The sequence below is a fragment of the Leucopleurus acutus genome, assembly GCF_964270905.1.
Source record: "Leucopleurus acutus genome assembly, chromosome: 2".
Classification (NCBI taxonomy): Eukaryota; Metazoa; Chordata; class Mammalia; order Artiodactyla; family Delphinidae; genus Leucopleurus; species Leucopleurus acutus.
The window spans coordinates 58,824,972-58,843,769 of record NC_139143.1 but is presented as its reverse complement, the minus strand read 5'-3'; the positions used below and the strand labels follow the sequence as shown (position 1 = coordinate 58,843,769).

The following is an 18,798-nucleotide window of genomic DNA, read 5'->3' as shown; positions in this document are numbered from 1 at the left end:
CTCGAGTTCAGCCCACATATTACGTCACCAAAAATTTGCTGGAGACTTGGGGGGAAAATCTCTTTAGGATTTCCTCTCTGTAGCTTTAAATAGGGGTGGGGGTAGTGTGATCAGCAGGAGGTTGAAAAGCTCCGAACAAGGAGAGACTGTGCAGGTTGAAGGAAGGGCACCATCTGGAAACAAACTATCATAGTTCAGCGGGCAATTATAAAACAAACATTTTAGTCTGCTGCCCAGAGATCTTTTAAGTTGAACACTGAAAAAATAGTACTCAACTTCACTTAGAAGTAGGCGCAGGCTGATGAGTTTGTTTTTTATTACAAAGAACAAGAGTTAGACTCTGTTCTAAGAGGCAGTCCCCTAAATAATATAATACTCTTTATAGCCTAGAAGAATTTCTAAACGTTGAGTCGCCAGTTCAGAAGTTTTTAAAGTTGTAAGAAACCTGATGTTGTAATATGTTATATCTTACTGTGTAATGTTTCTGAGATAAAACTGATCATTTTTTTAACTTTAATGTTATATAATTAAATTCTGATGTTATATAATGTCACTGCCTCCCATTCTGCAGCATGACTCCTCTTGCCTGAATACGGTTATTCTTATTAGTTGATGCTGTGATTTAAAAGCAAACATAACCCTGGCCTGAGTGGGAGAAAAAAGAGAATTCTGACTCCCCGCTTGGCTATGGGAACTTAGACAAGTCACTTTACCTACCTCTGGCCCAGTTCTTCTGCTATGAAATTAGGGTGCTGGAGAGGGAATTAGTAATTGTTGAGTACCAACTATGCTTTTATATTTCATTAAATCAAGAATGTTGATTAACTCAGTGGCTGAGGAGACACAGATTTAGACATTTTAAGTAATTTGGCTTAGGGCTTCCATACTAAGCTGTAAGAACTGGGATTTGAATCTCTCTCCAAAGCATTCGGCCACACTCTCTCTCATTGGATCATATAATTGCTGATTGCTGCTTCTAGATAAAACGTGTGCGTTTCTACTTTCTATGCATACCGTGTGCTTTCCCCTCTTCGTTGCCTTACCTTGTGCTACGTTCTCTTTCTCAGGCCCTACCATCAACTGTTTGTTGATCAACATCCTTTATTTAAAGTCAGCTTACAATAGTTTCTACTTATTTCACAGAACTAATTATTTCTTAAATTCCTATGACATACATAGGTATAGCAGGGGTTCCATACTCTAAGGCCTGCAAATGCTCACAACAAGAATGAAGCAGGTAATGTATGTAAGTGAAGTAAACCAGAAGTAAGAGAGCAGAAGAAAATAGGGTTATGACAAACTGGCATCCTTAATGGCTCGTATAATGGTATCTACACCCTTCTCAGCTATACCTCATTGTTGCCAGATCTCCCCCCCGCCCTTTTTTTTTTTTTTAAGGAAAAGAGGGTCATATGTAGATATGTCTTATGGAATTTCCTGATTTTAAAAACATTGGGACAGCTTCTAGCCTCTGATTTATATTATATAATATACTACTTGATCATTCAGTGATCATATTATATTCACTAATAGCTTAATCTGGAAAAATACCAGATAGTAAGCTCCTCCTGAGCTCTTTGCTTGAGCTATTTAAAGCAGTTAATAATATCACTAACCAAGGTTGGAAAGTGGAATGGCAGGTGTTTAGGGACAAATAATGGTTAGTTTGGCATGTTAAACTGAAAATGAAAGTCAGGAGGTGTGTTCTATACAGAGGTTTGGAAAGTCGTCGGCAATTAGGTGACAGTTGAAGCCTCAGAAGTAAGATAATCCAGAAAAAGTACATGCAGAGTGAAAAGATTAGTGACAGAACCATGGGGAATATCAATTCCAGGGAACATGAAGAAAAAGAAGAATGGTTGGGAGGGTGGACGCGAGGAAGGTTCAAGCCAGTAAAGACCAAGAAACAAAGGGAATAGTATAAATACTGCAGAGAGACTGAGCAGAAGGGAGGAGACCAAGAGAGATGTCTAAAGATTTAGTAATGAGGAGATCATGTATGCCTTTGCCAGAATAAGTTTCAGCAACGAGATAGATGTGGATTTCAGATTATCTACAAGTGTTAGCATGTGTGGATCAGTAGAAACTTATGTACTGTCAGTGGGAGTATGGATTGATATAGCTTTAAAAACAACGTGGCGCTGTCTTGTAAAGTTGAACATTATAATGTAAGACATACATGTATGTATATATCTGTATAGATCTCTGCTAGAGAAATTCTTGTACATGCGCACCAGGAGACATTTACAAGAATGTCTGTAGCAACAAGGAGGGAGGGGGCAAGTAACTCAAAACTCTATCAAATAAAATGAATAAGTAAATTGTGATATAGTTACATATTAATTTATTCTCAATTTAAGGAATTACAGCTGTACCTAACATGAGTGAGTCTTAGAAACAAAATAGTGAGTAAGGCAAAGCAATCGCAGACCATATTTTTAAAAATTGATATAACAACCACTTTAAAATCACTTACTGTGTACCCATTCTAACTTTACTGATATTATTTAATTTAATCACACATATATAAAGTATGATTTTTTAAAGCTCAAAAATAAGCAAAAGTAAAATAATGCATTGTGCAGGAATACAGACAGGTGCCTCAAAAAATAAACAAGGGAATAATCTTAAAATTCGGAATAGTTGGTTACCTCTAGACAGGAGGCAGGGAGATAACATAGGGAAAGAGCATGTAGATGATGCAGCAGTACTGAGGTTGTAGTTCTTAAGTTGACCGGTATTTATTACATTGTTTGATAACAACCAATATTATGTGTTAAACTGCTATTCTTTAAAAGGTAAAATTATGATTCTCATACAAAATGAATACATGTCAAATGTTTTGTTTAAATCATTAAATATGTAAGGGAATCAGGAAGCTATTACAGCCACTTCAAGGGAGAATTCAAAGTATCACACATACATGCAGGCAGTCAGGAATGCTGAAATGAATTTACAGATAGTTGCAAAACTGGTCAACATCCACGGGGCAATCATCAGTTACATCCCACTGGACATAATTCATTGGTATTTTTATGGATAAGAATTTGTATTTTACAAGTTTTCAACAACTTACAGAGTTGTAAAATAGCTCAGGCCAAAAGGAGGCACTGAAGAGAGGATATACCTAGTAATCATTTTTGCCTATTCCAAAGTCTGTCACAAAGTTTACTTTCCTGACCCAAGTAAACTTTTATATGTACCAAATATTACATAAAAATAGAATGAAGGATAAAAAAGTAAGTGTACGAATCTGTGTTTCTCTTTCAGTGTGTTTGTTGAAAGAGGGAGGGGCAAGGGTTCTATCTTGAGGAGGGGATCAGATTTAAAGGAAGGGTGGCTTTGATTTTGTTTTCTTAAATAGAGGAGATTTAAATGTGTGCATTGGCTTTGGGAAAGGAGCCATTGGAGGGTGAGTGATAGTGAAGGCAACAGTGGACATTCTAGAGGAGGCAGTAGCGATTATGTTCAAATTCGCAGGTTAGATTTGGAGAGAGGAAGGGGATTCTCCTTCCTCTAAGATGGGAGGAAAAGGAAGGGAGCCAGGCTATAGATTTATTTGAAGTCATAAAAAATGAAGTTGAGAATCTCTAAAGAAAAAGAAGTATTTATGATAGGTGGCTTAAAGAATACGGTTAAGATTTACTGAATGGAATAGGAATGATACTAGGATGAATAAAAGGATTGCCATGCCAGCCTTTTACATTGTGTTAAGCGCTAATTGTCTGAAAATCCTGGTCAGGATCTTCATTTTTTTAGAGTGCAAGATAGAGCAACCGCCTGAATGAGTTTATAGTCTTGAGCAGATAAGATACAAAGACAAAAGATTTTCAATAAGAAGATTATAAAGTCTTAAAAATGATCAAGTGAATGGTATAGATACTGCATGAGTTTGTAACAGAGTGTAATAAAAAATAAAATAAAAAAAAAAACTTGGGGTACAAGTGTATACTCTGAGATCCAGCTCTGTCACCAACAGTTTACAGGGCAGTAGCCACTTCCTTAATATCTGTGGACCTTAGAGTATTCACCTATAAAAAGAGGGGTTTAGACTAGACAGTTTCTAAATTCCTTTCTTGGAATCTGTGAAAAAACTAAAGAACAGTTGACACTGACCTGGATATAAGATATGATTTAAATGGGCAGAGTTGAGGCTAGGTCTCATTTAAGATGGAAGAAGTGGCATGAGAAAAAACATAGGGCTTATTTGGAAGGCAGTGGGTACATCATTTTAGTTGCATTTACTCTGAGAGTTCATGAATGGGCAGTAATGAGGAGAAAGTAGGAAAGTGTATTTTCCTCTCCAGCTGTAGTTGTCTTTTACACTTTACATGTGCATAGTAAACTCTCAGGAAATATTTTTTATAGATGTGACCTTGCATATCCAGAACTAGTACAACCAAATTATTTGGGGGTATATGTTCTTTTTGTTGGTACAGAGAAAGGGCAAGGTTAACTTCAATTTGTAGTCACATGAACTGTTTCAAAGACACAGCTGTTAATCTTTGAAACAAGATGTTTCTGCCAGAATGAGACAATTTTCAAAGTAATTAAGGCTCAAGTGACAGTTATCAACTCAAGGCAAGGGGATATAGAACTAATATTAAGTAACTACCCCATGGCCAGGTAGTGGTTAGGCTGGCTAACTTAAAACTTCAGGCTAGGGCTTCCCTGGTGGCGCAGCGGTTGAGAGTCCGCCTGCCGATGCAGGGGACACGGGTTTGTGCCCCGGTCCGGGAGGATCCCACATGCCACGGAGCGGCTGGGCCCGTGAGCCATGGCCGCTGAGCCTGTGCATCCGGAGCCTGTGCTCCGCAACGGGAGAGGCCACAACAGTGAGAGGCCCACGTACCGCAAAAAAGAGCCAGTTCGAGAGCTCAGTTTCTTTCCATTAAGACCCATAGGTAGGTAGGTACTGGAGTTTCTAACTCCAGCCTCAAGCCATATTTTAAAATGGTATCATAAGAGGACATTTACAGAAAACATACTTGCATGTCTGACCCCAACTCCACAGAAATCTAGGCCTCAGTGGTCATGTTTTAAAAAGGCTGCAGTGTATTAATAATGATACATTCTAAATATGGCATATACTGAAATACAGCTATAAACTATACTCTTCCAAACTATAAGTAGGAAAACACTCATTTACCTAATTTCATTTCAGGTATCTACCTGTCAGATTTAACATACATTGATTCAGCATACCCATCAACTGGCAGCATTCTAGAAAATGAGCAAAGATCAAATTTGATGAATAACATCCTTAGAATAATTTCTGATTTACAGCAGTCCTGTGAATATGGTGAGTTTCTGATAATGGTATGATTCATTTACACAGGTTGATGGCCACTTTTCACACAACAGGGAACATCATCCTAATATAAAGGAAAATAATGATTGTATCATTTCACTGTTTAACATTTAGCATCTTGTTTAAGATCTTGCTTTTAAGGAATTGAAGTATTTCATATTTAAAATGCTAAGTTTTATCTTTTGCTTTTCTGTTATTTTGTAGCAACTTTGCTAACATAATTTTCACAATTATTTTCTATTCTCTTCATCTCATTTGATCTCCCCGATCTATTATGTAAATAGTTCTTTTATTTAGTTAGGGAGGGAGCTGAGACCCTTGATCCTAGTTAACAGTTGACTAGCTTTCTTGAGTCCTATGTTGAGTAAAAATAACCAATTTTTGTGCAAGATGTATTTTATGGAAACACATTTATAGAAAGAGCTTTTGCAAACCCAAATGATAAGAAAAAAAATGTTTTAATGTTTTAAAATGTTTGGATGCTTTCAGTTTGATAGGGAATAAAGATAGACTATTATAGCTATATAATTTTTATGGTGTTTAAAAACCGTGAGTTTACATTATCTGAAAGCTATATCAAATAATCTCTTGTTTTATACTTTTCTCAATTTTTTTTAACATAACATCAAATTGTAATGTTAAACTAATCATATTTGAAATTTCTAAGTAAGGAAGAAAAAACTACTTTACAGATGTGAGCCAGGCTTCTTTAAAAATGAAAAACCTAAAGAGCCTTACATCTTGTATTTAGATGAGGTTTGAATATAAATCACAATGATGTCTCTGATTTTTTTCCATGAAGTTTCTCAAGTACGTGGGACTTTGTAAATGGGGCTATTGGGGTTTTTTTTTTTCTTCTTCTTCTTTTTTCATCTATACAGACAATATACAACTGTAGTTTTCTAAATTACCTCCAGTTTTACATTAAATAACATTTACTTCAGTAATGTCCTTCTAGAGTTCATTTAAATTTTGGTGCCATGTGGCCTTAATTTACCTTTAAATATATTTTTCTCAGCTTAACTTTAAAAATTCTGCCTAAGATGTACTTTATCAGATAATTATTTATCACATTTTGCCTAGATATCCCCATGTTGCCTCACGTCCAAAAATACCTGAACTCCGTTCAGTATATAGAAGAACTACAAAAGTTTGTGGAAGATGATAATTACAAGTAGGTTGGATCTTCAGAAGTGGTTTGTATAACTTTGTCCTGTCCTCCACCCTTTCATCACCGTGTATTTAAACATCGAAATCCTACATCTTATCATGCATATGCCTAATCCAGTTGTACATTTACAATGGTAAAGGTTATTTACATGTATTTCTCTTTAATCACTTGATGTGATTGAGCCAACATACAAGTACCTCCTCTGTTCTTCCATGAAAAAGCATTTCATGTTTCTCAAGTTGTTGAGAGCTGATGTTTGGTAGTTCTAGTTTTAAATTTTTTCCTTTCTCTCTAAATTCAAGCATTAAATCTTTATGGAAATTTATCTTTGAATAGGCTGAAAAATTAATGAAACAGTCTGTGAATAGAAAAATTACTCCTTTTTTAATGGTAATTTTTAACACAATTTTGAACTCGTTTTCAGTTGTTTTTGTGTATTGAGAGAATATTGAACCTTCTGGACTCTGGGTTAGAGACATATTTGTTCAGTATAACACCACACTTGCCCTTTTTTCTACTCAAGCAAATCCTTCTTCATTAAAGATTTTTAAACTTACTTTTAAGACAGCTGATATCCATTTCCTTTTCCTTAACCATCCACAGTCCTGCCCAAGGGAGGAAGGATTTTTAAAATCATTAACCCTTTTTTATTTTTCAGTGGTGTGCTATACATCATGACTGCCAGGGTTTTTTTCCAAAAGATAGGAGGATAAAGAGCTTATTTCTCTTGAGACTTGTCATCTTCCTTGTAGCTTCATTTGTTAATTTCAAAATTTTTGTGCTGTTCCCAAGCTTTCAAATTTAACTTGGTGTCTTCCACAAATATTTTTTCCAGTAAAAGGTTATACTTTAAAATTTTATCGAAGTGAAAGACTAGGTTATTTTTCAGTATTAATGCATTATATAAAATTTTTCTTATGCCGTATGATAGTGATGATCAACTTCCTTGTTCCCTAAGTTTCAATAATTTTTAAAGAATTCTGCAGTACAGAATTAGTACCAATAAAAGACTAGAAATTCTGGAAAACAACTAGCACTAACTTTTCTTCTAATATTAAATATATTAAGAAGCTCTGTATTTATACTTAAATGTATCTAAACCTTTATTAATGTTTGAAAACACCTTTATTGCCACCTTCTCCACCATACCATATTATTACCACTTTATATTTCTATATCAATTTTTATTTTACAGAATATTTTCTCAGGGTAATTCATTTGAAAATGTATGAAGTCAGTGGATCGGCTTTTTAAGGTTGGAGTTGTTTCACAGATCTGATGTTGGCCTAGCTTGTAAGCTTCTTGAGTTTGATGGTCTGTGTCATATTTATCACTATTTCTTCCATCTCTCTAATTACTGACATAGCACAAAACACTCATGTTTTGTCCAATTACGTACAGAAGATTATCTTAAAACTCAAAATATGAGTAAGTACTTATTAAAATTTCTATATCCGGCTCAAGAAACTTAATGGATTTAAAAGAAGTTAAAGTTTATTCAGTAGAAATGAAGTCTAAGAAATTGTTGCATAATTATAGAGGATGGTGAATTTTAACTCTAAAAGGATAGAGTTGGCCAGTTAAGCCATTAAGTAGTTTTAGCTGTCTATAACCTGACATATTATAAGATAGCTTCATTTTGGTAGGAAAGCGGATGCTATTATACTGATTTTTGTTTTCATGAGTAGCTAGAACTCGAGCAGCCTTCTCATTATATTCATTAACAAATATTTATTCAGCTTTTGGTATTGACGAGTTATTGTGCTAGCTGCTGGGATTACAAAAGTAAGATCTTGTTCTTGCCCTTAAGAAGCTCAGTCTAATGCAAAATACATCCACAAAACAAATAATTATGAAACAATTCAAACAGTACTATACTAGAGATGTGCCCAGGATGCTATGGGAACATAGATGAGAGGAGACCTAACTCAGCTTTAAGTGGGAAAAGTGAAGAGAAAAGAAACATGAACAGCTTGAGGTGACATTATTACCTGAGGCTGCATCTGAACCGGTGAGTAGGAGTTAGCTCCACGTGAAGAGTTAAGAAAGGTGTTCCAGGGTATGGAAATGATCAAAGGAATAGGGTGGGAAACTTTGTTTGCTTGGGGAACTACAAGTCTCTTGGTGGTGTTGGAGCATCATATGGGGAACTGAAGAAGATAGTGTTTTCCTAAAGATACAGTTGTATTGCATGAACCTACCGATTAAGTGTGTTGAAAATCAGAGCATTTTAACATAAGAGCCATTAAGGTGATAAGTTAGAAAAAAAATGGCTTTTTATGATGAAAGATTTAAATGAAAATGATGCTTCATTTATCCATAGGCCTCTGTTTTCGGCAACTTCATCTATATAGGCAGCCAATATCAATATTACAAATTACATGTATATGTTTTAATTGGGGTGAAAATCTTTCAAAGTTATGTCATTTTAATACTGAGCATAATATCTTTTCTCAGTGAATCAGCATCACTGTTATATATAGTGTTTTGATGATGATACAGGCAACTGACACTGACTAGCCTTCACTGCTGTGCTGTTTAAATGCTTCGGCTTTTATACTGCTCTTGGTTATCAGCTGATATTGATAGCAATGTGATTCTCCCATAGCCTTCTTTCTGTCCCTTTCTATTTTGGTTCTGTGTTAGGAAATTGTACTTGTTTTGTTTACTTCTTTGTCTTCCACCTACTAAACTGTGAGCTTCAGAAGGGAAGAGACACCATGTCTGCCTTAGTCTCCGTTACATTCCAGTGCTGAGAGCACAGTGCCTGACACAAAACAGGTGTTCAGTGAATGAATGCAGCGTAGTCTGGCGCCCAAATAATTAAAGTCAACGACTCTGTAAAAAGAAAAAGAGCAGAGAGTTCTGGTTAATCAAACATCTGTTCAATACATGCATTTTACATGGTCAAATAATTGGAATACAATTATATATAATTTCTTCTTTAAGATATCAAAGAAATACAAGTTAAGAACCTATAATAGATTTATCATTATAATATCATGTATGATATCATTTGTATTGCGCGGTTTCATTGTCCAATTCCAGTTGGTGAACGCTAAAAAATAAAAAGTCTTTATTAATTTCCAGACAAATGCTTAGTAATAATACAGAGTACACCAAAGTGTATTTCATGGACTACATCAAAATATTTTCTACAACTGCTTTAGTATCCTATTTCCTGAAACAGTTTCCACTGATAGGAATTATAATCTCTTTTTGCCATGGAACTCAAAACTGATGTTTTATCCTAAATGGAACTTAAGTACCAACTAACCAACTTTGACTTAGGAAAGGGATTTATCCTGGATTTCGTAAATAACCTTTTTATTTGTGTAGATAGATCTTTCTTTTGATAAGTTGAGTTGGTTGTTTATTTTTGGATGGTTACTTTTAAATAAGGTGTTTTTTAAATTTTCAGTGTTACAGAGGCCATTAGCCCACGCAGTAAAGATTCTAGAAAGAATTTGCATAATATATTTAATAATTTATGTGAAAGTTACTGAATTTAATTGTCAAGTATCAATATAACCTCAAGTTAAATCACCTTTTAGCTATTCATCAAATATCTTTAAATGTGTTGAATTGTTTGGCAACATTGGGGTCGTTTGGGGAGATTTCTCTGATTTTAAATATGAGTTTTTGATGTTTTTTTCCCTCCCTAATATATCCTGGAATCACCGTAAGATCAGCTCTGTATGAAAGAGAAAGGAGACTTAATTAAAGATTGCTCTTGAAGAAAAATATATAGCTGAGATTATTTTATAAAAATGTTTTAAGATTTTTGGTAGAAAATACATGATTTTAATATTATTTTGTCAAATATTAATCATTTTATGTGCTTTGTTTCTTTTTGAAATTCAGGCTTTCATTAAAGATAGAACCAGGGACAAGCACACCACGTTCTGCTGCTTCCAGGGAGGATTTAGTAGGTTAGTGCAGCTTTCTCTCATTACCGAGTAATAAACCAGATAACCTAATAAGAAAGAATACACTCCAAAGTGAATAACACTTAGCACATTTTATTCTGCATGCACAGTTTTCTTTTTGGTATTAAAATATGTCCGTTTTTCTGTTGGTTTTCTTGTTTACTCAAAAACTCCTTACTTGTAGTTTGTACAAATAAATATGTACAAATAAATACAAATAAATTTATAAATAAATATGCCAACTAATCAAGAAAAATAGATATAACCAACAGAAAATAATAAGTGTTTATGAATATCGACTCTTTTTTTTAGTTAAGAATACACTGTCCTAGGCAACAAGGCTTGATTACATTAGAAATTTCTGTGGTCTAAGTGGGAAATTCTAATTTGAATAATTATAAGAGTCAATTTTAGTGACTTAATTTTTTTTTTAATTTCACTCTAATACTGGACCAAGTACTGAAAGTATTAAAAAATAGTGTTAGTCCCTTAATTTTTATCTGTTGCATTACAATGGGGATTTATATGTATACCACACATAATCAAAAATATAAAATTGAAGAGAATTATTTATTTTTTAAGAATTCATAAGTAATAACCTTTTTTGAAATTCTAAAACAGACCTTGCCACTAAGCTTTATATTATTGTATATTCTAAAAATATTTGGAGACCCATCTAATGAGGTATGAAGGAAGTGAGGGAACAAAGCCATGACAGTGTCTCAGGGGAAGAGTACTCCAAGCAGAGGAAATCATTTCAGTCTAAATCTGTTTAAGTTTGCTTTTCTTTTCAGTCTTAAAGTGATACTTTGCAAATCTGTACATTTTTGAGTTCCACTTTTTTAATTCCCATAAGCTTGAACAGTGTCAATATAGATTTAAATTCTAACTTGAATGCTTGACCTACCTACCCTACACATTTTTTATCTAAGAAGAAGCTGAAACTAAGAGTGAAGAAGTAATGTGTAAAATTAAATGAGCACTGAACTAGGATTCAGAAGACCTGAGTGTTTAGTCCAGGTTTCATCTGTGATATGAGATCCTTACCCCTTCTCTTCTAATTCTGCTGCTTCTTCTGTAAATGGGGAGGATATTTATACTGGCTACTTAGTGCACGTAAAATAGATAGAAATTAATGGATATTGTATGTATTGAGGTTTGTGTTTTAAGATTCAGAAAATAAATATTTCTCTTGTTCAGTCTGTTAAATAGAATTAATATTAAAATTTAAACCACATTTTATATTTCATATCAAAGGATTACAAATAAAACAATTTTTTAAAACCATGTAACAATTTCTTTCCCTCTCCCTCTCCCTCTCCCTGTGTGTGTGTGTCTATGTCTGTGTCTGTGTCTATGTCTGTGTCTCTCTCTCTCTCTTTTTTAATTTAACCCTTAGGTCCTGAAGTAGGAGCATCTCCACAAAGTGGAAGAAAAAGTGTGGCAGCTGAAGGAGCCTTGCTACCACAGACACCACCATCCCCTCGGAACCTGATTCCACATGGACATAGGAAGTGCCATAGCTTGGGTTATAAGTCAGCATTTTTAATTTTATCTTTCAAATTTTTGTGTTTTTTTTTAAGTTGGCTTTCTTTTCTATTTATTTTACTAGTTGGACAGAAAATAGTGTCCTTGCATAGTTTTATTTGTGTAACAGTAGTCTTTTTCTGATTTAGTAAAATATCTTGTTTGCATAAAGGCATTTATTTCTTCCTTTACCTTAATTTGGAAATGAGCTTTTTCCAACAGTGCCTTCACATCTGGGGGAGAGAAATGAACATTACAGATCATCATCATAAATAAAATCAGGAAAGAAATATACCATTTTCATTTTAAATTATCATAAGTATCAAGAGTGATCACTTATCTTAACCCAAATAAGTCACTGTAAATGAAGCCTATAAAAATTGTTCTTTTTATTCCTAAATATAAAGAAAGGGAAACTGATTTTTTGTTTAGCTTTGCAAGATTGTTTTCTCAAAATGGAGCCCAAGGTTCACCTTTGCCATGATTCTTGTGAAAATTTAATAGCTATTTTCCAAAAGTGAATGTGAAAACAATTTTTAATGTACCCAAGAATCAAGATAAAATTAAAGTATTCTCTGTTACATAGGAAGATATGGCCTAGTTTCCTAAAAAGCTTTCCCTAAACTGTTAGTTTGAGGCTCTCATGGTAAAATCTGTGTGTTCATTAGTATGAGAGTTCAGAAGTAAGTTCAGGATAGCAGGTAAATCTTTTATATCCTGAATCTTTATATAAGAGTATCTTTTATATCCTGAATTAGTAACAGTAATAAAAGATATGAAAAATATTTCTCTTTGTTTCCAGTTTCATTCATAAAATGAACACAGCAGAGTTTAAGAGTGCAACGTTCCCAAATGCAGGGCCAAGACATCTATTAGATGATAGCGTCATGGAGCCCCATGCACCATCTCGAGGCCAAGCTGAAAGCTCTACTCTTTCTAGTGGAATATCAATAGGTGAGAAATAATTCTCTGAGAGGATTCCAACTTAATGAAAAATAAGATTTTAAATAAAACTCAGCTGGGAATGAGTAATTAACCCTACTACAAGTAGAAAAAAATTGATAAAAGCTAAGTAGCAAAGTAGATAATGAGATGATACTACTAGTAGCTACTGAAGTTAATAATTCGTAATTGTTTGAAAAGTGCTTGATGGTTTGACTTCAAAGGGGGAGGCATTTGAGGAATGGTGAAAAGAGAACATGTGCTGATTGAATTGGTTACTGCATGTAGTTGGAATGTGGGAATGAGGAAAAGGGCAGATCAAGTATGACTCTCGGTTTCTTAGATTAAGCAACTAGTTAGATGGTGGTGCTGTTACCAAGACAGAGAACACTAGAAGAGCAGCCATTTGTAAATGTTGAGGTATTTGTGAAGGATGACTAGGTTTGGGGAATTAAGAATTCTGTTTTGGACATGTTTGGTCCATATTGAGTTGTCAGGTAGGTAATTGAATGTATGAATCTGGCGCTTAATGGGGTGAGGTCAGGTTTGTAGATACACGTATGAGAATTAGCCTATTTATAGTATTTCAAGCCATGAGACTGGATGAGGTCACCTAGGGAGAGAATGTAAATAAATAAGAGAAGACATTCTAACATTTGGAAGTGTGATTTAAAAAAAAAAATTTCTTTTTTTAATGGTGGGCCATCAAAGGAAACTTCAAAGGAAAAAAACAGTGTGGTATCACAAAAGCCCAGTAGAGGAGGTGTCTCTGAAGGGCAGGAAGTGTTGAATGTATCAATATAAAGTGCACAGAAGAGAAGTAAGATGAGAATGGGAGTTGATCACTGGATTTGGCAAGATCAAAGTCACTGGGTGCCTCAGATGATGGGGGGTGGAGCACCAGCAACGTCGAAGACACATCAGCCAGGGTGAGCGTGATGATGACGTAGCTTTCAAGAGTGGGTTCCTTGGTTTGAATGTCTGAAAAGCTTGTGGCAGGTTTTCAACAGGTGCAAGTATTGAAAGATCTGATTCTCAAGTACAACCCTTCAATGATCCCAAAGGGTAACAACACTCCCAGAGCCACTGCAAGATTTACTTGATGTTACAAAGAAAGAGAAACAATTTTCTCTAACATGTCCTGACTTTTATTTAGCCTCCTCCAAAGCATCGACAGTCTGCAGTCAGAACCCAGTTCATTGCACTGACATCCTTCGGATGTTCTCTCAGAAGGTTCAGTTAAGCCTGAGGTCTCACTGCCACAAATGTGGTCGCCCCCCCATTCAGGCACCGTAAGCACCATAAAGCAGTTGTCGTTGTCAACATCATTATCATACTAGGGTTACCAAGAGAGAAGAACTGGGGTTTTGGGGCTTGGTGCTCCGGCCGGGTGTCAGGCCTGAGCCTCGGAGGTGGGAGAGCCAAGTCCAGGACGTTGGATCACCAGAGACCTCCAGGCCCCATGTAATATTAATTGATAAGAGCGCTCCTAGAGATCTCCAGCTCAACCCTAAGACCCAACTCCACCCAACAACCAGCAAGCTCCAGTGCTGGAGGCCCCACGCCAAACAACTAGCAAGACAGGAACACAACCACACGCATTAGCAGACAGGCTGCCTAAAGTCATACTAAGTTCACAGACACCCCAAAACACACCACCGGACTCAGCCCTGCCCACCAGAGGGAGAAGATCTAGCCCCACCTACCAGAACACAGGCACCAGTCCCCCCAGCCAGGAAGCCTACACAGGCCCCTGAACCAATCTAACCCACCGGGGGCAGACACCAGAAATAAGAAGAAAAATGAACCTGCAGGCAGCGAAAAGGAGACCCCAAACACAATAAGCTAAACAAAATGAGAAGACAGAGAAATATGCAGCAGATGAAGGAGCAAGGTAAAACCCACCACACCAAACAAATGAAGAGGAAATAGGCAGTCTACCTGAAAACGAATTCAGAGTGATGATCGTAAAAATGATCCAAAATCTCGGAAATACAATGGAGAAAATACAAGAAATGTTTAACGAGGACCTAGAAGAACTAAAGAGCAGACAAACAGTGACGAACAACACAATAAATGAAATTAAAGATACTCTAGAAGGAATCAGTGCAGAATAACTGAGGCAGAAAAACGGATAAGTGACCTGGAAGATAGAATAGTGGAAATAACTGCCACAGAGCAGAATAAAGAAAAAAGAAGGAAAAGAATTGAGGACAGTCCCAGAGACCTCTGGGACAACATTAAACGCACCAACATTCAAATGATAGGGGTCCCAGAAGAAGAGAAAAACAAAGGGTCTGAGAAAATATTTGAAGAGATTGTAGTCAAAAACTTCCCAAACATGGGAAGGGAAATAGTCAAGTCCAGGAAGCTCAGAGAGTCCCATACAGGATAAACCCAAGGAGAAACATGCCGAGACACATATTAATCAAACTATCAAAAATTAAATACAAAGAAAAAATATTAAAAGCAGCAAGGGAAAAGCAACAAACAACATACAAAAGAATTCCCGTATGGTTAACAGCTGATCTTTCAGCAGAAACTCTGCAAGCCAGAAGGTAGTGGCAGGACCTATTTAAAGTGATGAAGGAGGAAAACCTACAACCAAGATTAGTCTACCCAGCAAGAATCTCATTCAGATTCGACAGAGAAATTAAAACCTTTACAGACAAGCAAAAGCTAAGAGAATTCAGCACCAACAAACCAGCTTTACAACAAATCCTAAAGGAACTTCTCTGGGCAGGAAACACAAAAGAAGGAACAGACCAATAAAAACGAAAGCAAAACAATTAAGAAAATGGTGATATGAACATACATACATATCGATAATTACCTTAAATGTGAATGGATTAAATGCTCCAACCAAAAGACACAGACTGGCTGAATGGATACAAAAATAAGATCCATATATATGCTGTCTACAAGAGACCCACTTCAGACCTAAGGACACATACAGACTGAAAGTGAGGGGATGGAGAAAGATAATCCATACAAATGGAAATCAAAAGAAAGCTGGGAGTAGCTATACTCATATCAGACAAAATAGACTTTAAAATAAAGACTACTACAAGAGACAAAGAAGGACACTACATAATGATCAAGGGATCCATCCAAGAAGATAATGTAACAATTGTAAATATTTGTGCACCCAACATAGGAGCACCTAAATACATAAGGCAAATGCTAACAGCCATAAAAGGGGAAATTGACAGTTACAATCACAGTAGGGGACTTTAACACCCTGCTTACACCAATGCACAGCTCATCCAAAATGGAAATAAATAAGGAAACACAAGCTTTAAATGACACAGTAGACCAGATGGACTTAATTGATATTTATAGGGCAGTCCATCCAAAAATAATAGAATACACTTTTTTCTAAAGTGCTCATGGAACATTCTCCAGAATAGATCATATCTTGGGTCACAAATCAAACCTCGCTAAATTTAAGAAAATTGAAATCATATCAACTATCTTTTCCGCCCCCAGTGCTATGAGACTAGATAGCAGGAAAAAAAACTAAATTACAAGAAAAAAACTAAAAAGTACAAACCCATGGAGGCTAAACAATACACTACTAAATAACCAGGAGATCACTGAAGAAATCAAAGAGGAAATAAAAAAATATCTAGAAACAAATGACAATGAAGACACGACGACCCAAAACCTATGGGATACAGCAAAAGCAGTTCTAAGAGGGAAGTTTATAGCTGTACAATCCTACCTCAAGAAAAAAGAAAAATCTCAAATAAACAACCTAACCTTACATCTAAAGCAATTAGAGAAAGAAGAATAAAAGAACCCCGAAGTTAGCAGAAGGAAAGAAATCATAAAGGTCAGATCAGAAGTAAATGAAAAAGAAACAAAGAAAACAATAGCAAAGATCAATAAAACTAAAAGCTGGTTCTTTAAGAAGATAAAATTGATAAACCATTAGCCAGACTCATCAGGAAAAAGGAGAAGACATAAATCAACAGAATTAGAAATGAAAAAGGAAAAGTAACAACTGACACTGCAGAAATGCAAAGGATCATGACAGACTACTACAGACAGCTATATGCCAATAAAATGGATAACCTGGAAGAAATGGACAAATTCTTAGAAAAGTACAACCCTCCAAGACTGAACCAGGAAGAAATAGAATATATGAACAGACCAATCACAAGCACTGAAATTGAAACTCAGATTAAAAGTCTTCCAACAAACAAAAGCCCAGGACAGGTGGCTTCACAGGTGAATTCTATCAAACATTTAGAGAAGAGCTAACACCTGTCCTTCTCAAACTCTTCCAAAATATAGCACAGGGAGGAACACTCCCAAACTCATTCTATGAGGCCACCATCACCCTGATACCAAAACCAGACAAAGATGTCACAAAAAAAGAAAACTACAGGCCAGTATCACTGATGAACATAGGTGCAAAAATCCTCAACGAAATACTAGCAAACAGAATCCAACAGCACATTTAAAGGATCATACACCATGATCAAGTGGGGTTTTTCCCAGGAATGCAAGGATTCTTTAATATATGCAAATCAGTCAATGTGATACACCATATTAACAAACTGAAGGATAAAAACCATATGATAATCTCAATAGATGCAGAAAAAGCTTTTGACAAAATTCAACACCCATTTATGATAAAAACTCTCTAGAAATTGGGCATAGAGGGAACCTACCTCAACGTAATAAAGGCCATATATGACAAACCCACAGCCAACATCATTCTCAGTGGTGAAAAACTGAAACCATTTCCTCTAAGATCAGGAACAAGACAAGGGTGCCCACTCTCTCCACTGTTATTCAACTGAGTTTTCAAAGCTTTAGCCACGGCAATCAGAGAAGAAAAAGAAATAAAAGGAATCCAAATTGGAAAAAAAGAAGTAAAGCTGTCACTGTTTGCAGATGACATGATACTATACACAGAGAATCCTAAAGATACCACCAGAAAACTACTAGAGCTAATCAATGAATTTGGTTAAGTTTCAGGATACAAAAGTAATGCACAGAAATCTCTTGCATTCCTATACACTAACAACAAAAAATCAGAAAGAAAAATTAAGGAAACACTCCCATTTACCATTGGAACAAAAAGAATAAAATACCTAGGAATAAACTGACCTAAGGAGAGAAAAGACCTGTATGCAGAAAACTGTAAGACACTGATGAAAGAAGTCAAAGGCGATACAAACAGATGGAGAGATGCACCATGTTCTTGAATTGGAAGAATCAACATTGTGAAAATGACTATACTACCCAAAGCAATCTACAGATTCAATGCAATCCCTATCAAACTACCAATGGGGGCCTTCCCTGGTGGCGCAGTGGTTGAGAGTCCACCTGCCGATGCAGGGGACACGGGTTCGTGACCCGGTCCGGGAAGATCCCACATGCCGCGGAGCAGCTGGACCTGTGAGCCATGGCCACTGAGCCTGCGTGTCCGGAGCCTGTGCTCTGCGACGGGAGAGGCCAGAACAGTGAGAGGCCCACGTACCGCTAAAAAAAAAAAAAAAAAAAAAAATCTGTTTAGCAATCAAACTACCAATGGCATTTTTCACAGAACTAGAACAAAAAATTTTACAATTCGTATGGAGACAAAAAAGACCCCAAATAGCCAAAGCAATCTTGAGAAAGAAAAACGGAGCTGGAGGAATCAGCCTCCCTCACTTCAGACTATACTACAAAACTACAGTAATCAAGACAGTATGGTACTGGCACAAAAACAGAAATATAGATCAATGGAACAGGATAGAAAGCCCAGAGATAGAAAACCCACACACCTATGGTCACCTTATCTTTGACAAAGGAAGCAAGAATATACAGTGGAGAAAAGACAGCCGCCTCTTCAATAAGTAGTGCTGGGAAAACTGGACAGCTACATGTAACAGAATGAATTTAGAACACTTCCTAACACCGTA

The 18,798-nt window shown here is 36.0% G+C and overlaps 1 protein-coding gene across 2 annotated transcripts in view; it reads left to right on the top strand.

The window, feature by feature from the left end:
* Positions 1-18,798, top strand: part of RALGPS2 (Ral GEF with PH domain and SH3 binding motif 2) — a 163,566-nt gene that overhangs the window by 117,448 nt on the left and 27,320 nt on the right. For both annotated transcript variants that reach the window (XM_082857166.1, XM_082857165.1), the window contains exons 9-13: positions 5,165-5,302; positions 6,395-6,485; positions 10,347-10,414; positions 11,811-11,946; positions 12,741-12,892. In XM_082857166.1, the coding sequence (XP_082713292.1) occupies positions 5,165-5,302; positions 6,395-6,485; positions 10,347-10,414; positions 11,811-11,946; positions 12,741-12,892 (585 nt within the window). The remainder of the gene's footprint in view (positions 1-5,164; positions 5,303-6,394; positions 6,486-10,346; positions 10,415-11,810; positions 11,947-12,740; positions 12,893-18,798) is intronic.